At 42.0% G+C, this 14,068-nt stretch overlaps 1 protein-coding gene across 2 annotated transcripts; it reads left to right on the forward strand.

The window, feature by feature from the left end:
* Positions 1-994: 994 nt before the first annotated feature.
* On the forward strand, positions 995-12,679 carry LOC113019669 (sodium/hydrogen exchanger 9B2-like). 2 transcript variants are annotated; one of them, XM_026163462.2, is made up of 13 exons: positions 995-1,887; positions 4,778-4,886; positions 5,264-5,434; positions 6,379-6,521; positions 6,625-6,752; positions 6,944-7,025; positions 9,254-9,347; positions 9,429-9,535; positions 9,619-9,768; positions 9,904-10,012; positions 10,203-10,339; positions 10,824-10,998; positions 11,086-12,679. In XM_026163462.2, exons 1-13 carry the CDS (start codon positions 1,672-1,674, stop codon positions 11,124-11,126), a joined length of 1,662 nt encoding a protein of 553 aa, XP_026019247.2. In that variant the 5' UTR covers positions 995-1,671; the 3' UTR covers positions 11,127-12,679. The 2 variants fall into 2 exon arrangements, with proteins under 2 accessions (XP_026019247.2, XP_026019248.2); XM_026163463.2 differs by having other exon boundaries at positions 1,001-1,887; positions 11,089-12,679.
* Positions 12,680-14,068: the final 1,389 nt, after the last annotated feature.

Below are 14,068 nucleotides of genomic sequence, written 5' to 3' on the forward strand. Positions count from 1 at the left end.
ACACCATTTATGGTTTTACAATGGGGGGTTGTTTCATTTCAACCAGCGGGCCTGCAAGCGCAGACCCAACATTTATGTACCAAAGAAGAAGAAAAAACAAAAAATAAAACAATACCCTAAAATTTTACACCCAAGTTGCTGTGTAGCAAAAGCAGTGTGGAAGAGGACTCCACCACCAGAGAGGTCCCGTGGGTACTGGCTTATCCTCGGTCACTGCAATAAAAAACAAACAAGCAAACGTAGCAAAAACAAGAACCACTGAAATCTCTACTCCAGCAAATCAGTCACTCCGCAACCAGGGCATCAAATAAGCCATTACACCACATATTCAACCAATAAAAGGGATAGGATAGAGGAGGACGAGCATATGGCCACAATTTTTTAATATTTCTGTTATATATTCGTGGGGGGTCTCATGTAATATTGGTACCAAACCATTATCACACAGCTACAACTAATGGGTTTCAGCCCACACATACTAGTAGCATGTGAAACCAACCCTGGGACATGCAGATAAACACTGTATGTCTCCAAACTTGCAGCGTTGGTCTTAGATATCATTTTCAAATATCTCAAGTTAGATTCAGAACCATCCTGAGTCTCATAACAAACACAAAGAGACATTTGTGTTTCCTGCTTCTGCTCGTCACCTTCTGCTCGTGTTGTTGTTTTTGGTGGTGATGTGTATGTACTGTTACAGTGACTGTGTGATTATTGTAAGAATAAACGGTGCTGTGAACCATGAAAAAGCCATCGGGTCTGCTGTGGTGGTGATCTTTGTTTTGTTTTTTATCTTAAGTGCACGCAAACCAGTAAACAAATTAAAACAAATGCTGTTGATAAACTATAATACAAAAATTACAATTAAAATTCTCAACAACAAAAACAACTGGTAAAAACATAATTAATATGTAAACAACTTAACAACCCCCAAAATTAGCAAGTCACGTGACGTGACAGCGCAACACCGAAACATAACGTTGGGGGAGAGGGAGCAAAGTGTGCCTGCTCTCCGCTGACACAGCGACCTGGCTGTTTCGTCTTTGCACAGCGTTGTAAACAAGCAGAACTCAAAGTAAAGGATCAATCTCACCAGGCTAGTATCGATCCGATACCGATGCTGACTTGGTATCGACACTATTGATATTTGCTTTGATGTTTGCCAAAACTCATCAGAACTTTTTAGATAACATTTGTTACTTTTCAAATTCTATATGTATTAAGTTATGCAGGCTTGTTTGCACAACAAGGCTAAATAATTAAACTTTTCTGAATCGAAATAGTCTACAGTCGTCGTTTCAGTTGTTTCTGTGATTCACTGAAACATAATTACAAGCACTTCATACGTTTCAAAGGCTTTTATCGACAATTACATGACGTGTATGCCAAGAGTCAGTATTTGCCGTGTTGGCCCTTCTTTTTCAGGACCTCTGCAATTCGACTGGGCATGCTCTCAATCAACTTCTGGGCCAAATCCTGACTAATAGCAACCCATTCTGCCACAATCACTTCTTGGAGTTTGTCAGAATTTATGGGTTTTTGTTTGTCCACCCGCCTCTTGAGGATTGTTGTTTTTCTTTAGCTTTTTTTATTTTATTTTATTTTTAGCATTTTTTAAATGTTAACAGCAATTATATGGAGTACATTTTAGGGTCTTAATAATTCTTGACCATGAAATGCACCCACTTTAAGAGGTTTGGCAAGAAGAGGATAAAGACACCACCTTACTCACAGTCCATGTCTCTAACCCAGTTAGCGCTCTCTCTTGCACATGCGCGCGCGTGCATGCACCTGTTCCTGGTAAAGGTAGGGAGTAAAGTTCAGGCTGGTCAAGAGGACAGAGAAATGCCCCGGAGGAAGACGGAGGAGCTGGACGGCACGACCACGGTGAGGGCTTGATGAGTCACCCCTGAAAGGCTATTTATAGAAAACATATGCATGTATATTTTATATTTTGTTGATTTAAAGTCTCACACACAACCCGTTTTTAAAGTTTAAAAACAGAGAAAAGAAGAGGAGGAGTGTAGCGACTTCCTCAGTCGCTAGAGGCCGGGGACTGAGCCTGCCTATTTGCCTGACGCGCTGTCAACTTTACGCCATAATGCGAGAGGTGGAATTGCTTGTTTATTAAAGTGCTTGAAAAGTTTACAGAGCAATAAAACATCACAGGCTCTAACGCAACAATTAAGGGGAAACTCGTTGTGCTGCGGTCAACAAAAACTACGGCTACCCAGCCCTCTGTCAAAATCAAACCAGTGAAAGACAAACTGACAACGCCCTCTTAATGTCACCGCTAGCACCCGCGCGACTCCCGTTACACATCACCATAGCAACCAAACAAATGAAAACCCAGTGATCCTTAAAATTCAATACATTTACAGTTTTTTCTGATTGCTTAAGCACATTTTTTGTAACTATTGGCTAATTTTGCAAAACTCTTCACACAAATAAGAAAACCTGTCACCCAATCATCAAAACATTGTAGTTCTCTTGCAAAAGCAAACACAGCTAGATTAACTCTTCACACCTTCGTAAAAATGGTGTTTCCGTATCAAACAGTACACACAAGCCATCATCTACTAAGCACACAATGCGCCAACTGCACACTGATGGTATGAATACAAAACACATCTGGCTTTTGCTTTCTCTGTGCACAAGGTAGGCTATGTCAGTTTGAGCTCATACTTCTGTCATAGATCCATAAGCATAGAGGGATCCAAACTTCAAGCACTGGTGTTTATTCAAACACATCAAAACAAACACAAGTGTTTATTTCCAAGTATAGGATTATTTGCAATCGCCATAATGACTATATGGGTTACTTGGTCTGCAGTGAACATGCTTCCTCTGCCCCCAGCATCTGGTCATCTAGCAATTCTGTAAAGTAACAATTTCAGTATTTTTACATCAATGGTATTGGTGTGTTTCTCATTGGCATATGGCAGTGCTACAACTCTTTGTGCAAAGTGACTGTACTAACCGATTCTCATTTCAAAATGTCCTTATGATGCTTGCTACAGTGTAGCGGCTCGAGTTAGGCTGGACCCGTTGGCCAGCTACCCTCAGGGTCATTCCACGGTTGATTACATGGTCCACTATTGTAGCTCTGATGTCATCAGCAATTCTATTTCTTACTCTTCTTACCCTTCCTATCCTCCCTCCTCATCTTCCTCTCCCCCCTCCTCGTCTTCCTCTCCCCCCTCCTCGTCTTCCTCTTGCTCCTCCTTGTCCTTGTCGTCCTCTTCATCCTACTTCTTCACCTCCACGTCCTCTTCCTCGGCCTCCTCTACTTCTCACTCTTTCTGCTCCCTCCATTGTACTCCGCACACACAGCTTACCTGTATTATAGTGCTTAGGCTGATTGCAAAGTGAACTAATTATCTAAAAAAGTTTTCACATGTGAAAGTGTGCCAGACAGTTGGCAAATTAGTGTTAATGATAGCCATACATGTGTATACTTTTGCTAGGAGTGTGTTGGAGATTTGGTAATTGAGTGTTGTGCAGTGAATTGTGCCTACAGTTTTGCAAAGTGTGTGTTACAAAATTGCAAACTGAGTGCAAAGCAGTTTTTGTGCTTTTAGTTTTGCAAACTCAGTGAGTGGTTTTGCTATAAGTCTGAATAGTTTTAGAAACTGTGCTACAGGAATCACAGTTAGTGTTTAAGCATTCAGAAAAAACTGTAATTATGGCTCCTACAAGGAGAAACGAGCAAAAGATACAGGTAAGCAGATGTGCGATTGGATAATGGCAGGTCATCCTGAAACAATCAGAATACTTTATTAATCCCTAAGGAAATTATGTGGGTTACAGTTACTCCAAGAAGAAATGGTAAAAATAGCAACAGTAACAGACTAAACTCCTAACAATATATACAATAATATAATATTAATTAGTCAATTTTAATTGTTGATTTGTCCTGTTCTCATTGCATGACGAAGTATGATGTCTGTTTAGTAGCCGTTTGCATACTATGCATACTCTCTCTCTCTTCATATGTATGAGGTGTGTGCGTGTGTGTGTGTGTGTGTGTGTGGAGGGGGGGGCAGAGGGGGTGTTCGCCCAGGGCGCCTAACAGGCTAGGACCACTGGGTGTGTGTGTCTGTGTGAGTGAAAGACAGAGAGGGAGAGCAAGCGACAGATTTTGTGTTATAAGCTTCATGTTATGGATGCACAGTGTGAGCACTCAGGTCGTATCTGAGCATCGGGCCGTATAGTGTGAGACCCTGCATCGTGACCTATGAACTTCTAAACCCTGCGAGTCAATTGTGCAAAAGCAGAGCAGAAGCTGAATAACGCGACTGAAGAAAAAGAAAACTTGCACAGTGTATGCCCAGCTTAAGACATAAAGACTGGTTGGCAATGTTCTGGAAATGATCAATTGCTAAAAAAAAATGTATTTTCCCATCCGGTTGGTGGGTGGTAGCAGGAGGTAGTAACTATGAAACTGGTTGCAAAAGGAAGTAGTTGCTAGCAATCTCTAGCTGAAATTTGTTGCAACTTGTGCTCTTTGTCAGTTGGAAGTTGCAATAAAAAGGCACAACTTTTACTTGAAAGACAAATGTCCGATAATCGGCAATATTTCAGACAAGGTGGAGTCTTCTATGCAAACTGCAGTAATCTGTTGAGATATTTTTTCCCTAGCATTTAGTGGTTGCCATGGCATTACCAGGCAGTATCTAGGCAAGTGTGATCAGGTGATTAAGGTCCAATTATCTAACTTGATCATATGTATTAAATAAAAATCAAAAACAGAAAAAAAAAATCTGTGTGTGGACAGATGACGATGCCATCATCTGAGTCACCCTCCTCATGCTGCGCGCCCTGCATCAGTCTGAAGGACAGATGTCCTCGACCTCAGGGACTCGTCAACCTGCTCATCACTAAAGGTAACAAACACTCATAATGTGAGAATTATCAGCCCAAGGACCAGAAGTGGGTCGAGTATCCAAAAATTGTACATTGTAAAAACATCAACAAAATAAGGCAAACCAATTCCAATTTCCAGATTTCAGTTTTTCACAACATAAAACCTTTTTAATCGGTATCTACAGTAAATAATATAAATATATAAACAATGCAAACCACTTCCAGTGACAATGCTGTATACTTTAACGGAATACAGTTACTCATATTTTGTATTTTAAATAACGGCGGTACATGTATTCCGTTACTCCTCAACACTGACTGTGAATATGTGTACTATCAGAGAAATAGAGAAACTATGAAACTTAACGAGTCTAAAAGATTTCCCGTCTGCTTGCAGTCTGTTTGTTTGCTCTGCTGTTCGGAGTCGTCTGGTCCATCACGGGAAAAGAGTGTTTACCTGGAGGGAACCTGTTCGGCATCATCATCCTCTTCATCTGCTCCGTGCTGGGAGGGAAGCTGGTGGGAATGATCCAGCTGCCCACACTGCCCCCCTTTCCTCCGCTACTTGGTACAGCCCAGTAACTTATTGTGTTGTAGTCTCATCCAGATTAATAGAGGTCATGTAAAACGTAATAAATACTTCCTGTGTTAAATTTAGAGCTTACAGTGTAGCACATGCAAGTTCCCAGCATTTATACTCGAGCGCTGTTATGTGCTGCAATTGTGCAGCTAGAACACTAGGGGGTGCTGCGATTTCTCTCTTTGAGAATGATCCATTCTCCATCAATCCAACCACTTGCTTTCAGTCAGTGTTTTGCATTATAAATATGTTCTACTTTCAGGGGTGTATGCAATGTTATGTAGCGGCTTTTGTTTGAAAAACACAAACACAAAAGCTGCCACATATTTAGCTTTTTTTGTAGTTTTACTAAAGTTCTTTTGTAGTCCATTTGAAAGTTGTGGTCGGTGGTTGTGAAAGAAAAAGTCAAGTTCGACTTGGCTCCGTTTTCTCACATGGGCCTCTGCTATTCAGTGTACAATGCTATTTTATTTCCTTATAAGAAGGAAAAGGAGAACAGTCCTCATATGTGACATAAATGGACATTTGAATATTGGAACATCCATGATAAACACCAAAATAATGCATAATAGGAAAGTATAAAGGCAATGTTAATCCACTCTATAATACAGCCTGCATCCCTAACAGTACTTCATGCATACAAACTTTTTCCATTATATTACCTGAAAATCTTCACTGCTTATTATTTCTTCATGTCAGTAAAACTTGAATTGTTGTCCTCTTATCCTATGTACAGTATCTATCAGTAAGTATATGTAGATACTTAGACGTACATTGCGATTTCAAATAAAATACAATTAAATTCCATTTAATTTTAGGGGGATCACACCCTCAGTCACAGGCCATATCACAAAGTGCTACCACACATTATGTTAGTTATGGTCCTTACAACTACAGCATGCCTGTACAAACTTGTGTGTGTGTGCGTGTAGGTATGCTGCTGGCGGGTCTGCTGTTGCGTAATGTTCCTTACATAACAGACGCCATCTTTATTGACACTCACTGGTCTGCAGCTCTGAGGAACATCGCCTTGTCCATCATCCTGACCAGAGCTGGTCTGGGCCTCAACCCTGAGGTGCACGAACAGTCAAATACTGTAGCAGCATACAATTCCTGACATGCTGGTAGTTACACACAGAAAATCAAATGCAGTCTCTTAAATCCTTGTTTGCATGCAGGCTTTAAGTCGACTGAAAGCAGTGTGCGTACGTGTTGCAGTTGGACCCTGTATGGTGGAAGCCTGCATTGGTGCTGTGGTTTCTCACTTCCTGCTGGGTCTGCCATGGGTTTGGGGTTTCATACTGGGGTAATTTGCACACACATACACACATACACACAATGGTCTTAGTCAATACTTTAGTTGACATGTTGGAATCTCTTAAACAGACTTTAAACAGGTGGTTTCTGCATGTTAATTGCAGCTATTTCTTTCTGTATGGCTGATCCAAACTAAGTAAAGTGACACTCACTGTATCTGTGGTGTGTGTGTTTGTGCAGTTTTGTACTGGCTGCCGTTTCTCCAGCAGTTGTTTTTCCTTCAATGCTGCTTCTGCAGAGAGAAGGATATGGAGTGGAGAAGGTAAATTATCACCCGTTACTATCATCACTACATTTGACTGATGAAAGGTTCATCCTGCTAGAAGGGGCAGCATATGGGTGGAAAAAGAGATGAGCCTGAGATGAGTCTATAGAAATGAGAAAACATGTGTGTAGGCTTATGCAGAGCAAGTATAACCTAAAAATAACAGCCATTACAGCAGTTCTAGAGGACTCTAGAACTGCTGTAATGGCTCTAGCTCCATCAACACATTCTGAGCGATTGCTAAGCTTCCTAATTGTGTCCTAGCCCCTTTACAAGGACCCACAGTGACCTCTAGGAGACCCACTGTGGCCCTTAATACCTTCTACAAAGTTACAAGCTTAAGCAGAATCAGAATACTTTATTGATCCCTTATTGATCACTTATCAATAAGGTATTAGTCACTCATTAGTCACTTATTGATAAATAGCTGGATAAGAAGAAGAGCATGTGCAACAGGGGTGTAGCTGTTGCAGTAAACAGTGTGTTAAGTGGATGCGTTGTACAGGGAGATGGCCACAGGCAGGAAAGATTTCCTGTGTCGTTCAGTGGTGCTTTTCGGTAATCTCAGTCTCTCACTGAACGAGCTCCTGTGACTGACCAGCATGTCATGGAGTGGGTGGGAGGTGTTATCCAACATTGTCTTTATCTTGGACAGCATCCGCCTCTCCGACACCACCTTAAGGGAGTCCAGCTCCATCCCCACAACATTGCTGGCCTTACGGATCAGTTTATTAAGTCTGTTGGCATCTGCGACCCTCAGCCTGCTCCCCCAGCATGCAACAGCATAGAGGATCGCACTGGCCACAACAGACTCATAGAAAATCCTCAGCATCCTCTGGCAGATGTTGAAGGACCTCAGTCGCCTCAAAAAATAGAGACGACTCTGGCCCGTCCTGTAAAGTGCTGTGGTGTTTTTAGCCCAGTCCAGTTTATTGTCAGTGTGTACTCCAAGGTATTTATAGTCCTCCACAATGTCAACACTGACCCCCTGGATTGAAACAGGGGTCAAGTGTTTCCTGGTCTTCCTGAAGTCCACGATCAGTTCCTTGGTCTTTGCCACGTTGAGCTGCAGATGATTCTGCTCACACCACGTGACAAAGGAGTCGACCACAGCCCGGTACTCTGTCTCATCATCCCTGCTGATGCGTCCAACCACCGCAGAGTCATCAGAAAACTTCTGAAGATGGCAGGTCTCTGTGCAGTGGCTGAAGTCTGTGGTGTAGAGGGTGAAGAGGAAGGGGGAGAGGACAGTCCCCTGTGGTGCCCCTGTGTTGCTAATCACCTTGTCAGACACACACTGTGGGAGACGTACATGTTGTGGTCTTCCTGTCAGGTAATCAACAATCCAGGACACCAGAGAAGCATCCACCTGCATCGCTGCTAACTTATCACCCAGGAGGGTCGGCCTGATGGTGTTGAAAGCACTGGAAAAGTCAAAAAAACATGACCCTCACAGTGCTCGCCGGCTGGTCCAGATGGGTGTAGACACGATTAAGCAGGTAGATGATGGCGTCCTCAGTTCTGAGACAAGGCTGGTAAGCAAACTGAAGGGGATCCAGATGTGGTCTGACTATGGGTCGGAGCTGGTGCAGGATGAGCCTTTCCAGGGTCTTCATGATGTGGGAGGTCAGTGCCACAGGCCTGTAATCCTGGGGGCCACTGGGACGTGGCGTCTTTGGTACAGGGACGAGGCATGATGTCTTCCACATCACTGGGACCCTCTGCAGACTCAGACTCAGCATGAACAGTTTATGGAAGACTCCACACAGCTGGGGGGCACAGGCCTTGAGGATGCGGAGACTCACTTCGCCTGGTCCACAGACTTGCTTGAGTGGAGTCTCCTCATTTGCATCTGAACCTGGTCTTGAGAGAAAGTGATGGGTGGTGGAGGGGTGTCAGGAGCATCCCTTGAAGCTTTTAATAGGATAGTGATTCAGTAACAATAGCCTTCTAAAGGATTTGTAAACCTTATCAGTTATCCCTCCAAATTAATTCATAAGCTTGTAATACACAAGTACTTTCAGCTACTTAGTAGTAGCTGCTACAGCTACTACTAAAAGTCTTAAAATACTTGAAGTTTATTTAAATCAAAGTGACACTCCTAATCACCCAAAAGAGCTCAAGGCTCCTTCAGGACTGACTAATAGTTAAGCTTCACCAACCCAAGAGCTTCCAAAGGGTCAAGAACATTTAAAGCTCTAATGTCACTGTGTGTTGTTCTTCAGGGAATCCCCACCCTCCTGATTGCCGCTGGAAGCTTTGATGTTATTCTCGCCATAACAGGATTCTCTACATGTTTGGGAATCGCCTTCTCTACAGGTCAAAGAAAGTTTTTCTGTCCTGTGCTTTATGGTTTGTGTTTTTTCTAGTCTACATGGTCTCGTTGTGTTTGTCCTGCAGGTTCTACATGGATGAACATACTGAAAGGTCTGCTGGAGGTGGTGGGAGGCATCGTAGCTGGTATGATCCTGGGCATGTTCTTGTACTGCTTCCCCAGCAATGACCAGGTTTGACATTTTTTTATTAATATGATTTTTCCTTTTTTAATTGTTCATAAAATGTGTCTTTAATATCTTCTGTCTGATCGCAGGAGGATCTGGTATTGAGGAGGACCCTCATGTTGCTGGGTCTGTCCACATTTTCAGTCTTCACCTGTAATGTTATAGGTTTTGCTGGAGCTGGAAGTCTCTGTACACTGGTGCTGGCTTTCCTGGCTGCACTGGGCTGGAAGACTGAAAAGGTATCATATATCAGGATCACTTTAACCTGCCTCCTGCCCCTTGGATTTTGTCATGTTTACCCTAAATCAACATGTCTTTTAATGGCTGGCACCATGGAATGTGGTTAATCCAGGTATCTCTAACTTCGCAATCAGGCACCAGTAGCAGAAATAGTTGGTCGGTCATGGGATGTATTTCAGCCACTTCTCTTTGGTCTGATTGGAGCTGAGATCACGATTAAAGCACTCAGCCCAAGTACTGTGGGTAAGAACATTATATTAACGACATATTTCAGTTAGACTTTGCTCCATTTGTGTCTAGATTTTGTTCTCAGTTACTAGGAGCCCAGTGGGCCCAGTAATCAAAGAGCTTTAACCTGCAGAGCAAAAAATTTCACGGCTTGAGGAAAGTTAAGATACTGGTTTCCTCTTTGTTGTTGTGTCTATGCCCTTAGGTCTGGGTATGGCCTGCATTCTTATTGGTCTGGTGATCCGTCTACTTGTCACCTTCCTGTTGGTTCATTACGGAGGATTCAGCTTAAAAGAGAAGCTCTTCATTTCTGTGGCCTGGCTGCCTAAAGCTACTGTGCAGGTCTGTGAGTGTGTAATCCTGATATTAGACTGCTAGAAGATATTCATTTTTCAAGAATAGTGTGCCCGACTTTATTAAACCAGAACTAGAAGCACCTCAGACTTATCCAGAAACTTCTGCATAAAGCCTCTAAACACTCCTAAAATGCCACTGGTGGTCAAAACAGCTACTAAGATATCATATAGATTTTTCTTTGTAACCACTGAAATCATTAGATTGTAATGGTGTTGATTAGCTACCTACATGGCTCCTGAATTCTCTTTACTGACTTCGAAAACCTAAATTACTACGTTAATCTCATAAACATGTTCTAGTTTTTCATTAGTCATGAAACCCAAGGTCCTATACATCTTCCTCAGTTATGACTAAGAACTAAAAAAGTACTGTTGTTTCCATTAAAACCACCTCTGTGATTTTAATGATACACTCCTTCATTGTTAATCTGCACTTCTCCTGAGCAGTTATTTATGTCTGTATGTGCTAGGCTGCCATTGGCTCCAAGGCATTGGACATGGCGAGGGAGGAAGGGGACGAGGCCTTAATTAAGTTTGGTTTGGACGTGCTAACATTAGCGGTGTTAGCCATCTTGATCACAGCTCCAGTTGGTGCACTGGGTATCGGACTGGCAGGACCACGTCTCCTGGCCCGGCAGGTCAAAGGTCAGCAGGCATACACATCTACACACTGTGTAGTGGCTTCATAATTTTACTGTTAAATCACTGAATGTCTTTTTTTCCCGACCTCAGCAGAAGAGACGGAAGGTGAAGCTACACCATCTTACCTGTGAGAGTATTACACCATCTTATCCACCTTATACTTCTAATCAAATAATTGTTGAATCATTATATGGCTATAGGCCACATTATGCCTTTGATTAAAGGTTGTGAAATCATTACACTGTTTTATGATGCATTATACTGCTGAGTTATAAGAAATGCTGTTTGTGTAGAATCATGGCCTTCCTTTTCTGATTACAAAGAGAACAGAACATACTGTAGAGTTTTTCTGCCCCATCTCATCAGGAGGAGATAAAACAGGAAGCCAAGGCCGTCACTTAGGCGCTGTAAGATAGAAAGAATGTGAGGGTTTAGGCTTTATGGCCCTGAAGGGAGGGGGAAAAAGCTGTAAGAGTCTGTGTTACTGTTGGACACTTCGAGATGTTGCCAGACACCCTCCTGTGCACATCTTCCGTCTGGACATCGGTAAGGCTCAAAGTGTTGTATGGAATAATGAGAACTGTAAATGGTAAAGGGCCTGTATTTCTGTAGCGCTTTTCTAGTCCCTATGGACCCCAAAGCGCTTTTCGCAACCAGTCATCCACCCATTCACACACTGGTGATGGCAGCTACATTGTAGCCACATCCACCCTGGGGCGCACTGACAGAGGCGAGGCTGCCGGACACTGGCGCCACCGGGCCCTCTGACCACCACCAGTAGGCAACGGGTGAAGTGTCTTGCCCAAGGACACAACGACCAAGACTGTCCAAGCCGGGGCTCGAACCGGCAACTTTCCAATTACAAGGCGAACTCTTGAGCCACGATCGCCAAAGATGAAAGAATTGGGGTATTTAACATACCGCAAGGGGGCCGTTCAAGAAAAAGACCGCTTAAAAAACTCCTTATATACAAACTGTATATACAATATATTGGTATGTCCACACATAATGTAAATGATAATCAGAGTTTAGCTGCAGTTCATTTATATATACTGGCTGTAGGTTTCTCCTATTGTCTCATATACTCAGGTTAGAAACTGTAAATTTGCAAATGTTCATATTTTTATTAGGCTATTATTAATAAAGCAAATGTGTTAAAAGTACTGATATATTCTGTGTTATAACATTTTACACATTTCAGCTATTTTACAATCCTTTGAAATGAACTCTGTTTGTTAAGTGTCACATGTCTGAGCTACACCGGTCTTAGATATACTGGTGGAAACCTCCATATTTGTATGAAAGATGAGGACTCGTCTGCAAGCACTCGTCCACTCCTGGCCAAGTGGCAGTGAAATGTTTTTACAGGTATTGTTACTACGTCAGTGGTTTTGCTCTGCAAGGGCATCACAAACATGTCCTTTGTAGTGTTGTAAACTATGGTGTGTTGATTTTTATGCAGCATTTGTTTTTGTTAATCCAATTATTAATTTTACATTACACTATAATGTTATCAGCTCATTAGCAGTGACAGTATGTGTTTTATAAACCAATTCCTGGTTAGCTAGTGTCAATATAAGCTAACATATATTTGCCACATCAGATTTAATTTTTTTTACTTCAGTTTTTTCTGTTTTTCTGTTTGTCTGTTGAATAAATGAAGTACAGCTGAGGTCATTCATCATATGGGGAGTGGTAGAGTTTAGCTAGCATGCTAGTCTGATGTGTTGTTTTTTTTTTGGTTATTTTGGTGTGGTGGAGTAATGTAGATAGACTTGATGTTGGAAGTCAGGTCTTTAAAATTACACCACATTCAATAACAAAAAACAAAGCAATCATTTCTGATTTCAGATTTGGTTTGTTATAAAAAGGTATTTTTTTTTTACTGTTATATTTGTTTAAAACATGCAAAAAGCAAATAACTAGATACAGATTAAGTAGATTATGGCAGTAACTGATGCTTTTCCTCTCAGAGGCTGGATGTGTGCCTTGGATGTTCTACTGAAAAACCAATGGCAGCACAAACTTGACACTAATCATGGGTCTAAAGATGAAAAACGACATGTACTTGAGTTTGTTACTCAAATCCACCAGCTGCTGCCTGAACACACTGAGATTTAATTATAGAGGACTTTTAAGATCCCCCAAGTCCACCAGTGATAGCAGTATCAATACCTTTTAATGCTGCTTGTTAGTAAAGTGGACGTCAACAGGAAACGAGCAAAAACTGAGCTGCTGTAGGCGTTTCCTCAACTTGACTGGACCAAAGCACTTAAACACCAACCGCTTGATGGAGGCAATGACTGGCAGCTATCAGGTCTTAGAAATAACAGTAGCTTAAGCTAATAGCTAAATCCAAGTGCCAGTATTAATGCAACAAGACTCCCCACCACACCCAGAAGCAAGCAAATAAGTCACTACACTGCTTAATAAACCAATAAAATGGATAGTATAGAGGAGGACGAGAACACCTGTAACTGTTGTAGAGCCTAATTAACACTGCCTGGTTATCTGGCTGAGTGCTGAATGAGCCAGCTGTGCTCTTGGGTGTGCCAGGACAGCCACACAACATCTAAGTGTGTGAAGAGGACTTTTGATTTACATTAAAAAAGTAGAGTCTACTAAATAGATATCGTTTAAAGCACTGCAGCACAGTACCTTTAATACCTACAACATGCTCTAGTTGCTATAATAAAATATCATGGTCCACAACACTGAATGTGTGCTTTAGAGCAGGTAACGCTATAACATTACCTGCTGTTCACCATTCGTGGCCTCCCTGTTTTGTGGATTTTTCTTGTGCAATTTTGCATGTTTTTTTTTAAACAGCGCATAGTGTTCTGCTTCCTCATTGGCTGTAGACCACTGTCAATCAGTCTCGTGCCGTGTCTCCTGTACACCTGTAATGCATTCAGCTTGTCAAATTCCCATAAATCTTCGATCACTAGCAGTGTGACTCTGAAGTGTTTTACTGTAAGTTTTCTCCCCAACAAACAACAATGTTGACGAAACGTTTTGCAGTCAAAGGAACCTGTGGTAGCACCCAAAAGGCTGAGGAAGATGCTAACCATCG

Source organism: Astatotilapia calliptera, chromosome 3 (genome assembly GCF_964374335.1).
Source record: "Astatotilapia calliptera chromosome 3, fAstCal68.1, whole genome shotgun sequence".
Lineage (NCBI taxonomy): Eukaryota > Metazoa > Chordata > Actinopteri > Cichliformes > Cichlidae > Astatotilapia > Astatotilapia calliptera.